We start from the raw sequence: 14,672 nt of genomic DNA on the forward strand, positions 1-14,672 counted from the left end.
GCGTCTTAGCAACGGGGGCGACCCTAGCAACGGGGTGACCTAGCAATGTGGGCGACCTAGCAACGGGGGTAACCTAGCAACGGGGGTAACCTAGCTACGGAGGCGACCTAGCAACGTGGGCGACCTAGCAACGGGGGCGACCTAGCAACGGGGGCGTCTTAGCAACGGGGGCGACCAGGCAACGGAGGCGACCTAGCAACGGGGGCGACCTAGCAACGGGGGCGACCTAGCAACGGGGGAGACCTAGCAACGGGGGCGACCTAGCAACGGGGGAGACCTAGCAACGGGGGCGACCCTAGCAACGGGGGCGACCTAGCAACGGGGGTCACCTAGCAACGGGGGCGACCTAGCAACGGGGGCGACCAGGCAACAGGGGCGACCAGGCAACAGAGGCGACCTAGCAATGTGGGCGACCTAGCAACGGGGGTAACCTAGCAACGGGGGTACCCTAGCTACGGAGGCGACCTAGCAACGTGGGCGACCTAGCAACGGGGGCGACCTAGCAAGGGGGGCGTCTTAGCAACGGGGGCGACCTAGCAACGGAGGCGACCTAGCAACGGGGGCGACCTAGCAACGGAGGCGACCTAGCAACGGGGGCGACCTAGCAATGGGGGAGACCTAGCAACGGGGGCGACCTAGCAACGGGGGCGACCTAGCAACGGGGGCGACCCTAGCAACGGGGGCGACCTAGCAACGGGGGTAACCTAGCAACGGGGGTAACCTAGCAACGGGGGAGACCTAGCAACGGGGGCGACCCTGAATCTTACATCCAGTACATTCTTACATATAATAAGACGAGTTTCAATAACTGTTCAATACAGTGATATAATACTCAATTATATGTATATATAAATATAGTCAAAATCAAAGCAAATCAAGGCAAACAAAAGAAAACAAAACAAAACGCTCAGCAAGTAATTATAATGCATGGTATTACATTATCATTACTTTACTATAATACTACATAATAGAGAACAATAGACAGTAATGGTATAACAATATACTTGAATAACTATATAAGAGTAGATATGCTATATATAGACTGGTTTATATATTTACCTCCAATTATATACATAAAAATTACTATAAATCTATATATCGACATATCTACATATAACTATAAATCAGTATATATTAATAGAGATATAGATACACAAATACTGTACGTATAATATAACTCAATATATCTATGTACATACCTACATATAACATATCTATATCCATAATATACATCTATATATCTACATATATTAATAAATGTACATATCTACATGTTTATTCGCATCTGTATTGTGAATATAATGTTTCTTTGTATCTTTCTTTAAATTGTGATATGTTTTGACTTTATTCACAAAACTGTTATTGTCTCCTAAAAAAAGGTGTCACCTCTTGGTTGGAGACATGACATTAATCCCTGTAAGTGGCTGTGACCTCTGGTCTGGCTGCTAAAATAAACAGTTTTATATGCTTAGAAATAAGTGCAAGCATAATAACAGAGATACAAACAGCCCATCATCATCATCATCAACCGCAGCTTTGCAAATGAACATATTGTCATGTTTCAATGTGTTTTCATTGTAAAGCGAAGGCTTGTTGCTTCTACAACTGACTCACTGCAAATTCCAGCGTACAAACACTCCCACTCATCTGACCCTGAGCAAATGGGATTTAACTGAGATGTATATAATAAAAATGTCCCAGAATAACAAGTTACTTAGCAACAACCAGCACAATCACAGCAGCAAGTGAAAATTATAAGGCGGAGAGGGAGCGATAATGACGAGATAACACTCTCCACATTTTCTTCATTTGTCACTAACGCCGACTCTTTGCATCAGCTGTGGATCGTAGAGTCGCTGCAATAAAAAGAAAATATGCAGCTTTGTAGATTTCACTCAGAAACGAAGTAGGTTTTAAATTAAATATCTGAACCTTTTGCGTGGGTATGGCCTCATTTTTCAAATAAAATCAAATATCAGACAGGAATCATTTCATATTTACACTCGATGAGCCTGAGTTATCTTGCTTTCACACAATAGGCTCAATTAATTGTTCTGATTCAAAACCTCTGGACGTGAAAAGAGACTGAATTAAGATAAACTGCTAATGAAATCCTTTTATACAGGAAAAATTAAAAATCCATCTCAGTTCAACTTCTAAATCAGGAGTATTTTCTCTTCTCATCTGTTAAACTGTGAAATAAAATGAGACAAGAGCCTCATGAGGCTGGATTTCCCCCCAAATTGATGGTTTAATCAATATTAGAAAAAACAGCCGGAGGAGAGACATTTTTAAATGCCAGTTTTGTCTGGTTTGAAAGGGAGCTGAATATTGATTGTCGTAAAATGCTTTAAAATTAACAACCAACATGCAGACTCAGTAAAACCAGAACAAAAACTCAAAATAGAAATAATTTTTATGCATCTGATTTAAAATATCCGTCTGTGCGGCTTTTCATGACATCAGCACAGCTTTCCGTTCACGATAAACCGTCAAAAAAATTCCCCACGGTAAGAATTTATCATCTCGCGGTAAAAACGATAAATTCCTGTTGATGACGTTTTTGTGTAAAGCTGATATATCGTTCTGAGTTAAATCGACGCACAACGTACGTGAAGGAAGGAAGGAAGGAAGGAAGGAAGGAAGGAAGGAAGGAAGGAAGGAAGGAAGGAAGGAAGGAAGGAAGGAAGGAAGGAAGGAAGGAAGGAAGGAAGGAAGGAAGGAAGGAAGGAAGGAAGGAAGGAAGGAAGATATGAGCCAGAAAGAAAGAAAGAAAGAAAGAAAGAAAGAAAGAAACAAAGAAACAAAGAAACAAAGAAACAAAGAAACAAAGAAACAAAGAAAGAAAGAAATGAGCCTGAAAGAAAGAAAGAAAAAAAGGATAAATTCCTGTTGATTACGTTTTTGTGTAACAAACATGGCATAATTGTTTTTTATTAATTCAATGTAATTGGTGTAGTTTAGTAGTATTTAGTATCTTTTAGAGCAGTGATTTTGGGGCTCCAAAGACTGAATGTGGTGATAGATTTATAGTTACAAAGTTGGAGTTGAATTGGTATATTTTTAATCGTCATTTTTATTGTTATCGGGATAAATGCCAGAAATTATCGTGATACATTTTTTGGTCCATACCGCCCATCCCTAGAGAGGACGGTTTCTCTCTGGCCCAAAACAACATTTCTGTCTTTTCAGGGTGTATTAGAGGAACTGGACAAGCTTCCTGTGACAAATATTAACATACGTTCAAATCTGTGTGAACATCCTCATTTCAGATGTCTCAACTGCAACAACATTCAACTGGGACGAGGACGAGCAGAGCAGAGTTGTGACCTGTTGGACCTGATGCTGATGATCCACGGTGAGTCAGAAATAAACTCTAATCTAAAAGTGCAATAACCTTCGCCCGCTAAATACCTCACATATTTTTGCACATGTAAATATTATGCGTTTTTTGGGTTTACTATTTTCTCTTGTACATTGCTCATTTTTCTACATTTTATATTGCTCTTTTTTTAATTATTGAGCTATTTATTGGTTATTTTTATTAAAATTTTTTAAGGATACACTTTTTTATACCTTGTCATACTTTCATGTGTATTTGTATAAACCGTTGAGCGTGTGTGTTTTGCTGCCAATTGAATTTCTCCTCTGGGAGATCAATAAAGTCTATTGTATTCTATTGTATTGTATTGTATTGTATTGTATTGTATTGTATTGTATTCTATTCTATATTTACAGGCTGGTTAAAAAAAAAAACGTTTGGTTCTCAATGTTTTGGTTTCAAATCCATGAAAACTCTCAGGGGTGAATTCTTTTTTGTACCTTGTCAGAAGAATTTATATAAAGCATTGAATTAATTTCTAATATGATTGATTGATAGTTGCCTCAGCCAATGGCTAGTCGTTATCACTTCCTCATCTCTTGTTATCATGCTAGCGCACTTGTCAACAGAAGTGTCGGCAAATTTGAATGAATTTTTCATTTTACCTTGGAGAACATGTTAAGCGGTTTATCCCGCTGTAAATGTCTGCCAGCAGCTCTGGAGATATTCTGCAGGGTTTGGATGAAGGAGCTGGTAGCCGAACGTAACTTTGATTGACATATAGTGGGCGTGTCCCTGTTAGCTTCCGGAGAAACATGTCTGCATACGGAGAAAAATGGGCTTCAGAACCGCTCTGCATCAATCCGTGGGTCACGTGACCTAATGCATCGTGAATTGTTTTCTACCACAAGTCAAGACCGGGCAAAGCAGCAAGTAGCTAAAGTGATGCCAATGGAAAACAGTTGATAGCATGGTTAAAATATAAAGACCACGCCCCCAGTAATACATAAATGTATTGCTTTGCATAGTTTAACTGATGCAGGATAAAAGTAAATATTTTATCTCTGCTACAAAGATGGTCATTTGAACATGGAGGCTTGAGGATATGGACTCGCTTTTGGAGCCACCTAGTGGTCAGTGGAGGAACTGCAGTTTTTCTTACATCCCTGTTGGCGTCAACCCAGAAGTTCAAATGTTTGTTGGGCGCGTCATAAAAATCAACCGCAACATGTTGTGGATGTTACAGTTTTAGCTTCAGTGAATCTGTGTTTTCCTATCACTAATCAATGAAAATCCCAAACACCGAAGCAAAAAGAAGCTGTTTTACTTTTAAACTCTTAATCTGTTGGTTTCAAAAGACCATAAAACTCATCATGAAGTCATTTCTCAGAAAATAAATCAGGAGATGGTGTTACTGTGTTGAAGTTACACCAGTTACAGTTTACAAAGTTTATCCTCGGGAATAACTGGAGAACTTTAACCACCATTTATCTTCAAATATACTTATTCGTACGTCTTCGTATCTTTATGATGACGACAGTTCTGACTGGAGGGAACGCTGCACTTCTTTAGAGGTTGGAAAATGGTGCAAGAAATAAAAATATCCAGGAAATCTGAGCTGAATTGATCTGGAAGTTGCTCAATTTATTGTTAGTTAGAGCAACCTGAGGTCTATTATTGGATGGTAAAGCGTGTAAATCATCTTTCATCATGAACCGAAGCGACATTAATCAGTAAAGTGTGTGAGAATGGGATATGCGCTTGCAGAAAAATGCCACCTGGAAAAAAACAGCGATGCAAAAGGAGGAGCGTTTATGATCTCTGCTTCCATAGAAATCAATTTGTACTTAGATATTTATGAAAGCCCAGGCCATAAACTCATTTTTATGCACTTTCTTTACACTTGCATAGTCAAAATGACCTTGGTTTATCTGCAAGGTAAACCTTGATTTAAGTGGACTGACATTATTGAGTCTTGTCAGAGGCTTAAAATTATGATTTATTTTGGTGTGATGTTCATGAAGTCAACAATGAGATAAGTTGGATTTCCTGGAGGATAAAGTCCTACTCTGATTGTTCAAAGGTCTGACTTTGATGCCTAGTTTGAACGCTACTTGTCTGACCAACCGTGACAGGAACATACAAGCTATATTTTACCTTTAAATCAGTCCTAAATGTCTTTTCAAGACCTAGATCCTCCCAAGTTCCCTTGAAATGGCTACAAAGTGAAATTTCCTGGTCACGAAATTCACCTCGGCCCTATCATTTTGAGCGGTTTCAGGTGAAAAACGCTCGCTTTTATGAAAGATGGGAGGCGATGGAGGCGGTGGGGAAACTGTACATTCACTAATTTTGAGTAAATTTACAGTCATTTGAATTTTCTTCTCATTAAGTCGCGGTATAATTAACAAAAAGCAATGCTTTATCCTACAAAGTCAACATTTTATCACTTCACCTCAAAAGTGGAGGTCACTAAAGTAAAAAGTGATTTAAAATCTTTAAAATGAATAAATAAATAAAATAAATCCCCTCCAGGATCAATAAAGTATCTATCTATGCAGTATTAAAAGTGCTGACAAAGTAATTAAGGATAGCCACAAACTGTCAACTAAATTGATGAAGCTCTCACTTTACTTGTCACCACAAAGTAGTTTGGTGCCAAGTGAAATTAAAGTGCCGAGTGGTGCCATTTCTCACCATGTGAAGCCTTGAATGGAAAAACAAGCCAGGGCAGAACTTTTTAAATATCGCGACCGTGAACTCCAGCAATACTTTGGACGGACCAGTATGTACGTGAGGGGACGAAGCCGCTCGCTGCTCCGAGTGACACAACAAAGACCAGAAACAAGTGCCCCTTTAAACCAAAGTTAGTGAAAAGATGGAGGGGTTTTGTAGGTTTACCCTCAGGACGCTATTTTTTTAACGCTACTTACTCAGACAGCTATTTATCTCCTCAAGGATGAGAAAAACCATTTCAACTTCAACCTTCAACTTCCCAAACTTTAAACTAAATGACTACGTTTACATGCAGTCAAAATTCTGGTTATTGCTAATATTCCGGTTACTGAAACATTCAGAATATTCCGTTTACATGGTAATTAATCATTCAGGATATCTGGATCAAACCAGCGACGCACGGAGAACATCATGACACAATTACCGTCATTTCTGCTTCTTCTTCCTGTATCCAAATTCAAAACAAATGCTGCTTTGCGCAACTTTTCTCTCACCTTCTTGTAAATCTTCTATCTCGGTACTTTCTACCGTCAATGCAGAAATGTTCATATCCTTCATTACATTTAGGAAGTGATTAGTCTCCTCCTGGTCTTGGTTTCTCCGTGTTTATAAGAACTTCCTGGACTCAAAAGACCAGGATTCCTTGCAAACAGAGCATGTGCAGAAAACAACTTCCTGTTCCGTTTGATGGGGATATTCCGTTTGGTGTTTACATGACCCAATATTCAGGTTTTAAAAGGAGTAACCCAGGGCTCATATTCGGGCTTTTAAAAACCAGAATATGAGCAAATTGGGGTTACTCAAAGGGGTTATTGGTGTTTACATGGCCGTGCAAATTCGGATTATTGCTAATATTCGGGTTTTAAAAGGGTTATTGATGCATGGAAACACAGTCAGTGATTGTAAATCCAGGGAAGCTTGAACAACTTCCGGCGTATTGTGGGGTTCGAATCCCGATTGTACCAATGATCTAATCAGGTTTATGCCAGAAGGGAAGTAGGAAAAAGTGTAGCTCCTCAGCTGACCACTGTGTTCAGGCTCAACCGGTCCGGTTTCAAATGTTCAGCTGCAGCTCCTCTGGCCTGCAGCCGGATTTACACCCATCATGTTGGCGTATCATTCAGAGTGCACCAGGCTGCAAAGCCGGTGTTCTGCCAATCCCTGCTACCTGCCGAGAAATGCTACTTTGTGGTTCTGCGCATGCGCACAGTCGATTTTCAAAGTTTGATTGCCACGCTAAATTGATAATATGGGATGTTGATGTTGAGTATTGATCCTTCAAAATACACGACCCATGACATGAATTGCATTACACTTTGTGAACATTATACGATAAAAAGGAAAAAAACTATTCTATCGCTTTATTTGATATTCATTCAGTCATTGGCCTTTATTTAACCAGGCAGGTCATTAAGAACATTCTTATTTACAATGACGGCCTGGCAAGCGACACGGACCACTTGGGGGGAAAGGAAGTGGTTTAGGGAGTAAAACACAGTAAAATTGTACCTCTACAAAGGTAGAAAACCAATTAGGTAGCATTTTTTGGCAAAGCCGCAGAAATTGGCAGAACACCGGGTCACCAGGGGTCCCCGGGGGTCCCAGGGGAGCTCTGCTAGTCCACGTTTCATTTGTTGTTTCTTGAAATGAGGATTTTTGGACAGATGTTAATCAGAATGACTGTAAAGTAATATATATCAGCATCATATGTTAGCATTAGCTGAGTCAGCCAAAATGGCTAACTATGATTGACATAAGGTGTGTGTGTCCAAACCAACTTTCCAGACCTGCACACAAGCTCCTCAGGAACCTTCGGTGACATCACAGAGGGCGTGTACTTGAACTCAAGGAAAAGACAGACGTTAGCATTATGCAGCACGTTGCAGTAGTTTGATTCAAGATCTGTTTTATTGAAGTTATCTCAATTCTTTGCAGTAGTTTGAGTTGGTGAAGGTGATCCTGCTCACGGTCCTTAAAGTAAACGGCTCCTAGCTCGCGACAATCAAAGACTTTCTCCTAAAACTAGTTTTCCTACTAGTCTGGATGGGGAATAAAAAGAGGGGGAAAGTAAGATAAGTAAGGTAAGATAACCCTGTAATGCCTGATGTATCATATTTGGTGAATTCCTGAGACTTCTGTAACATCCCATAATCAAAACAAATGAAAAAAAAGGTTTTTAAAAGAAACAACATTTTTAAAAATGAAGCCAATGAATGAGAAGTACATAAAATGACCCAATGTATTTATAATTATGCTAAAATTATAATTTACAAACTGTTATAGACAAATTGATTGTTTGTAATTTCAAAATACATTTTCTGAAACTGTAAAATTGCTCTGTTTACTTCAGATTATTTATCAAAAGACATCCATTTTTCTTTATTCATAGATTTGTTTTTCTCATCAGCATCCAAGTCCGCCTCAAACAAACTAGCTGTAACCTAGCAACCAGGCAGTTTCCTGCAGTGGATTCGTTTGTACCTACAAGTGAGACTTTCCCACTTCATGGTTACTTTCAGCCTAAATGCTCCGACGCTGGGATTTCAACTCTAGAGGCTGCAAGCGTCAACGCAGAAAACACGCTAATTTTACCGCTTGTGCTTTTATCTGTGGGGGTTTGTTACTACACTTTTATCAAGAGCTTCCTTGAATCCACCTTTTAGATTCCTTCCCGTTCTTTTACAAAACCTTGTCTGAGCGTTTGTGCAAAAACGCCCAACATTTTCTTTGCTCAGAAGTGTGCTAGTGCTCACCTGCCAGGAGAAGCAGCTCTGCTCACCTCTCCACCTGTTATCCTGTTCCAAGAGAAATTTCAGATGGTCTGGAGACAGACATTTAAAAGTGAGAAATGTTCTGAAACTTTTTGTGAAGCGGCAGGATGAGACAAGTACAGAAGAGTATTAGGGCCATGCAAGAGGAAAAAAAATTGAGAGTGGAAGATTTTTTTTTATTGTGCACTTCGAGAAAAAAGTTGAAATGTCAAAGTTAATGTTGAAATACAATTTCGAGAAAAAAGTCGAAATTTCGTGAATAAAGTCGAAATTTCACCTTTTTTCTCCACATTTCAACTTTATTCACGAAATTTAGATTTTTTTCTAACAATTCGACTTTTTTCTCGACATTTCGACTTTTCTCTCGAAATTATACTTCAACAATATTCTCGACATTTCAACTTTTTTCTCAACATTTCGACTTTTTTCTCAACATTTCGACTTTTTTCTTGAAATTCTACTTCAACGTTAATCTCGACTTTTCGACTTTTTCTCCACATTTCAACTTTATTCACGAAATTTGGATTTTTTTCTAACATTTCAACTTTTTTCTCGACATTTCGACTTTTTTCTCGAAATTGTACTTCAACATTAATCTCGACTTTTCGACTTTTTTCTCAACATTTCGACTTTTTTCTTGAAATTCTACTTCAACGTTAATCTCGACTTTTCGACTTTTTTCTCCACATTTCAACTTTATTCACGAAATTTAGATTTTTTTCTAACATTTTGACTTTTTTCTCAACATTTCGACTTTTCTCTCAAAATTGTACTTCAACATTAATCTCGACTTTTCGACTTTTTTCTCGACATTTCGACTTTTTTCTCGAAGTGCATAATGAAAAAAAAATCTTCCTCCTCTAAAATATTATTTGTATTTTTCTCCTGCCTGGCCCTAATACTCTTCCGTAGACAAGCATGGGCCAGGCATGCATATGAAAAAATACCTGGAGGAAAAAAAACATGATTTCTTCGCATAAATTGTGTCTGTTCCGTCTCAAAGCTCCCTCCTGGCAGATTACTGCCGTCCGGCTGCCGGGGCGGCAGCAGCACGGGATGGGCAGGATTAGGCTTCGCCTGGCTGTCGGCCTCCCTGTCTGAGGGATCTGCTCACAGCTAAGAACCGCTTTGCATAAACTGCAGGCGATAATGAAGCGCTTTAATGTTGGAGCTTGTTGCTGTCACTGTTTTTCTGGCTTAGAATATCAATGACTAAAACACGGGGAGGTCGCTGAAGTCACAGCAGCACTTTGATCATGGAGTATCGATGTTGATCCGGGAAAAAATTAATTAATCAGGCGGCAGGTTGAATTCCCTTTTCTATGCTGAATAATTGATATAAGTGAATTTCATTTGTCGTTAATTTGGCTTTTAATATGATGAATAAAATATAAAAAGTGGTTGGTTACCTGTCTGATATCACCGAGCCCACAAACCTCCCAGACTGCATCAGTCTGCAGACGCCACTCAGGCTTTGTGATGAGTGCTTGAGAAGCATCTCCCCTGGCACTGAACAGGACCATGATGCAAATGGGCATCCCCTCTCTAAGGTAATATTAGAAACTACTGCTGCATTCAGCTGACGCTCCGTCAGCACAAACCTCCGGCTCTTAGCTAAACTTCAGGCCCCTGGCGCTTCCAGCCAACCCACAACTTCGGTAAAATTAACAGCACAACAAAATTAGTTCTCTTTAACATATGAAGGATTATGGCCTGTGTCTAAAACCAAATCAACAGAGATTTGACTTTTTTTTTGGGAGCCAGCCCCTCGCGGCCAATCTATGAACTACGACTTTTCCTGCACCCGGGTTTAGCCTCTACGTAGAAATTGAAATGTTGGAGTAATCAGGGCACCAGGGTCAGATGTGGCCTATGGCCACTATAGCTGCTCCCAACTTTTTCTAACTGGTTGATGAAAGTGCAACGCTCCGACTGATGGTTGTAAACGTTTTATTACAGGATATTCTGTCTTGCAAACGCCCAAGACCACCGTGAACACTGAAACAAAATACACAGTGGCAAATATTCATCACCGAAACCGTCATGTTCCCATATATGAATTGCTTAACTGAAACTTATTACACAAAATATTAATGCTCTCAAAATAAAAATTATACACGTACAAACAAGAATATTTCACTCAATTGTCCATACCGTTAAAAGTAAAATAAATCAATTCACACAGAAAACAATGCTTATGTGTGCGTTCGCTACAGCCACCTTAGTCGTGCCCCCTTAACCCCCGAAGGCCTGACCTTGTTTGGTAGTTTTATTTCTTATCACTTCGGCCCCTCTTAAGCGTAATTCAGTATTATTGTTTAGACGCTTCAACATGTGATGTCCACACATGTGGATCTCTTAGGAGATTAAAAAACAACAAACACAAAAGATTAAAAGCTAAACATCATATTTCATCCCAAAATGGGAGGAACAAGGGAACGTGGAAGTCAGCTAAGCCACTCCTACTTTGGTCCCGTTACCGCCATTACCAACAGTTGGCGTAGTTAGCTTGGATCACATAAACCAGTGATGTGCTGACAGGAATCAGCAGGAGAGACCACGTCTCTCCAGTGTTAGCGTCGCTCCATTGGCTACCTGTAAAATTCAGAATCCAATTTAAAATTTTATTACTTGCGTATAAAGCCCAAAACGGCTTAGCTCTGCATTATTTGCAAGACCTGATAGTGCCTTATGTTCCTGGCAGAGCTCTCCGTTCTCAGAGTTGCAGGTTTACTCGTAGTTCCTAGAGTATCTAAATGTAGATTTGGAGGGCGGGCGTTCTGCTATCAGGCACCATTACTATGGAACCAACTTCCAATCTGGGTTAAGGAGGCTGACACCACCTCCACCTTTAAAACTAAACTTAAAACCTTTCTGTTTAGTAAAGCCTATAGTTAGTGTTTAGTAAACCTCTAGCTGGTGTTGGTAAATCTCTAGGTAGTGTAAACTCTAGTGTGTTAGAGTCAGTAGTCATAGTTGCAGCTATAGAACAAGACTATAATAGTTAGTCTCAAATATAGGCTTGGTGGTAGATATGCTGCTATCGGCCTATGCTGCAGGGGGGCACCGACATGATCCACTGGGTGGTGCCTCTCAACTTTCTTCTCCTCTCCTCTTCCCTTCCTCTCTTCTCCATTTCCATTTTTATTTATTATAAGTATTTCATAGCTATCATTTTTGTCCATCGTTCCTGTAGTTTCTTGTGCTGGCTCCCCTTTTTTCTCTTTTGTGCATGTTTGCAGGCCGGAGCCTCGGGAGCTGCATGCTGACCTGCGGCCCCCACCCCCGCTCATCCTGCTGCTGCTTCCACCTGCCTGTTGTGTGCTGCTGACGTCCCTGTCCACCCCAGTCTGGCCCTCGGCAGGAGGGTCCCCCCTTGGGATCCAGGTCCTGGTCCAGGTTTCTTCCTCCTAAAGGGGAGTTTTTCTTGCCCCTGTTTGGCTTAAGGCTTTTCTCCCACTAGGGGAGTTTTTACTTGCCATTGTTTATGTAATAATTGCTCGGGGGTTTATGTTCATGTTCTGGATCTCTGGAAAGCGTCTAGAGACAACATCTGTTGTATTAGACGCTATATAAATAAAATTGAATTGAATTGAATTGTTGCTAACTCATGTTACCTTACGTGGTTCTGATTAGATTTGGGTCTTCCACCCTCATTATGGACGTCTCAACCTAAACAACGTTTGACCCCAGGACTGGGGCGGTTCTGACCGAGCACCAGTGGGTGACGTGGAGTTCTGGGTGACGTTAATCAGCCGTCTCCCAGCAGGGAAGCTATCTGCTAACGGCTAAGCTTCATACCCCTTCAGGTCGACCCAGAACAAGACGCGGCGGTCTGTTGGTTAAATCAAAAGCACAATAAATCATATAACTCTTTAAAATATGAATTCACTTAGGTCTTTATTCACAGCCGTAAGCGCTGGTAGCAGCGGTGGCGCCAGCTAGTTACCAGCTTAACTTAGCCAGTCAAAAGATCACGCTCCACTTAAAAGATAATGTATTGCTTCATATAGTTTTACTTGATGCAGTGCTTTAAATGTGACCCCCATGCAGTTGTCATGGATCCATGATGTGGAGACCCTATTGGTCAATCGAGGAACTGCAGCATCGCCTACTTTTGTCTTGACGTCAGCGTTGAAAACAGGATGCTGATTTTAGCAGAGACAAATGGCATTAAAATGTTCAGCGACAGGTTTTCAGAGCGACTAATGTCATCACAGCAACTCTTTACAGCTAAAACACACTTGTGGTTTTAGCATAGATCAATATCATTTTGTAACAAAGCCAAACTGCAACATTGACTTGTGTAATTAGCCCTGATGGAGAAAGTGGACTGTACAGAAAGTTTTCAGCCTTTCTGCTTTAAAATGAAAGCTGAGATGAATGAACCAGACTTCAGGGCTAAACAGGAAGGATGAAACGGAGCGACGGGATTGAAAGGGAATTTCTGGCAGGTAATTCAAAATGAAAACAGCGATGTGAGCAATAGGTTCTTCAGGAGAGAAATGGAGATGCGGTTAGAGCGTGGGTTAAGTTTTATTCTCTCCATTTTACAGATGCACATGAAAGATGGTTTTTAGAAAGAAAAAGCTCAGCATTCATCTTCTGAAGGCGGTCTGTGGCGCGGCGCCGCGCTGCCTCCAGACTGAATGTAAAATCAAAAAATAAAGCAGCCAGTTTACAGCCTGGCAGCCGTAATAAACAGATCTTCTGTGTCGTGTGATTCTGTGATGCTCAAAAAGAAGAGGAAAAAAAAAAGTGTGAAAACTCTGAGGAGGAGAACCAAGACTGAGAGAAGATGGAGAATGGAGCATCCGCGTCCGGATGGGTCTTACCTTGGTGTCTTTGCTGGACTGGTACTCGATCTGATGCGAGACGGATGCAGTTTGGTTCATGTTTGCTGCTCGGCTTCGGGGAGAGCTCCTCCACCACAGAACCACCGAGATCCGAGGCGATCCGGACAAGTTTCCTCCGACTTCCCTCAGCGCAGCAGTCCCTGCTGCTGCTGATAATGCTGAGATGTGAAGGCTGCAGAGCTCCTGCGCTGGGAATGCAGCTCCTCCTCGCCGCTACCGGAGCCTCGCAAGATGCAACACATTTAGATACATAATCTGTTTTCCCCTCCTTTGTTTTTCTCTCTCCGGCTCCTAATGATCTCTACACATTTACACTCCTCCCCACCCCCCACCTCTGTTTCCTCTCTGCCTTCTCTGCTTTCCTTTCCCTCAGTAGCAACTACATCTCCTGCTTCACACGCTGCTGACAGACAGTTCATAAACCAGGAGGTTTGCCAATGCCTCCCACATACCAAGAAGCTTGTTGATCAGAATGCAAATGTTGCTCCAGGCAAAGGTTTTGCAGGCGAGTTCGGCGTTCAAAAAGGTTCTGGACTCGCGCCGATGAACCGATTCGTATCGAGGTGAAACCTTTGACCCTTCAGGAGCTGCCTGATGTTTGTCGCTCAGGTGGCCCCGAAAGCTGCACCGAGACGCATTTTAACCCTTGTGCTGTCTTCAGGTCAAGGAAGGAGGAAGAGAAGAAGGGAGGAAAGAAGGAAGGAAGGAAGGAAGGAAGGAAGGAAGGAAGGAAGGAAGGAAGGAAGGAAAGAAGAATGGAAAGAAAGAAAGAAAGAAAGAAAGAAAGAAAGAAAGAAAGAAAGAAAGAAAGAAAGGAAGGAAGGAAGGAAGGAAGGAAGGAAGGAAGGAAGGAAGGAAGGAAGGAAGGAAGGAAGGAAGGAAGGAAGGAAGGAAGGAAGGAAGGAAGGAAGGAAGGAAGGAAGGAAGGACGGAAGGACGGACGGACGGACGGACGGAGAAAAGAAGGAAGGGAGGATGGGAGAAAAA

General features: G+C 41.2%; 1 protein-coding gene across 1 annotated transcript in view; it reads right to left on the minus strand.

The window, feature by feature from the left end:
* LOC133425439 (inactive dipeptidyl peptidase 10-like) overlaps positions 1-13,724 on the minus strand; it is a 92,333-nt gene extending 78,609 nt beyond the window's left edge. Inside the window, exon 1 of the mRNA XM_061716294.1 lies at positions 13,665-13,724. Coding sequence (XP_061572278.1) covers positions 13,665-13,724 — 60 coding nt within the window. The remainder of the gene's footprint in view (positions 1-13,664) is intronic.
* Between the last annotated feature and the right edge of the window lie 948 nt (positions 13,725-14,672).

Source organism: Cololabis saira, chromosome 24 (genome assembly GCF_033807715.1).
Source record: "Cololabis saira isolate AMF1-May2022 chromosome 24, fColSai1.1, whole genome shotgun sequence".
Classification (NCBI taxonomy): Eukaryota; Metazoa; Chordata; class Actinopteri; order Beloniformes; family Belonidae; genus Cololabis; species Cololabis saira.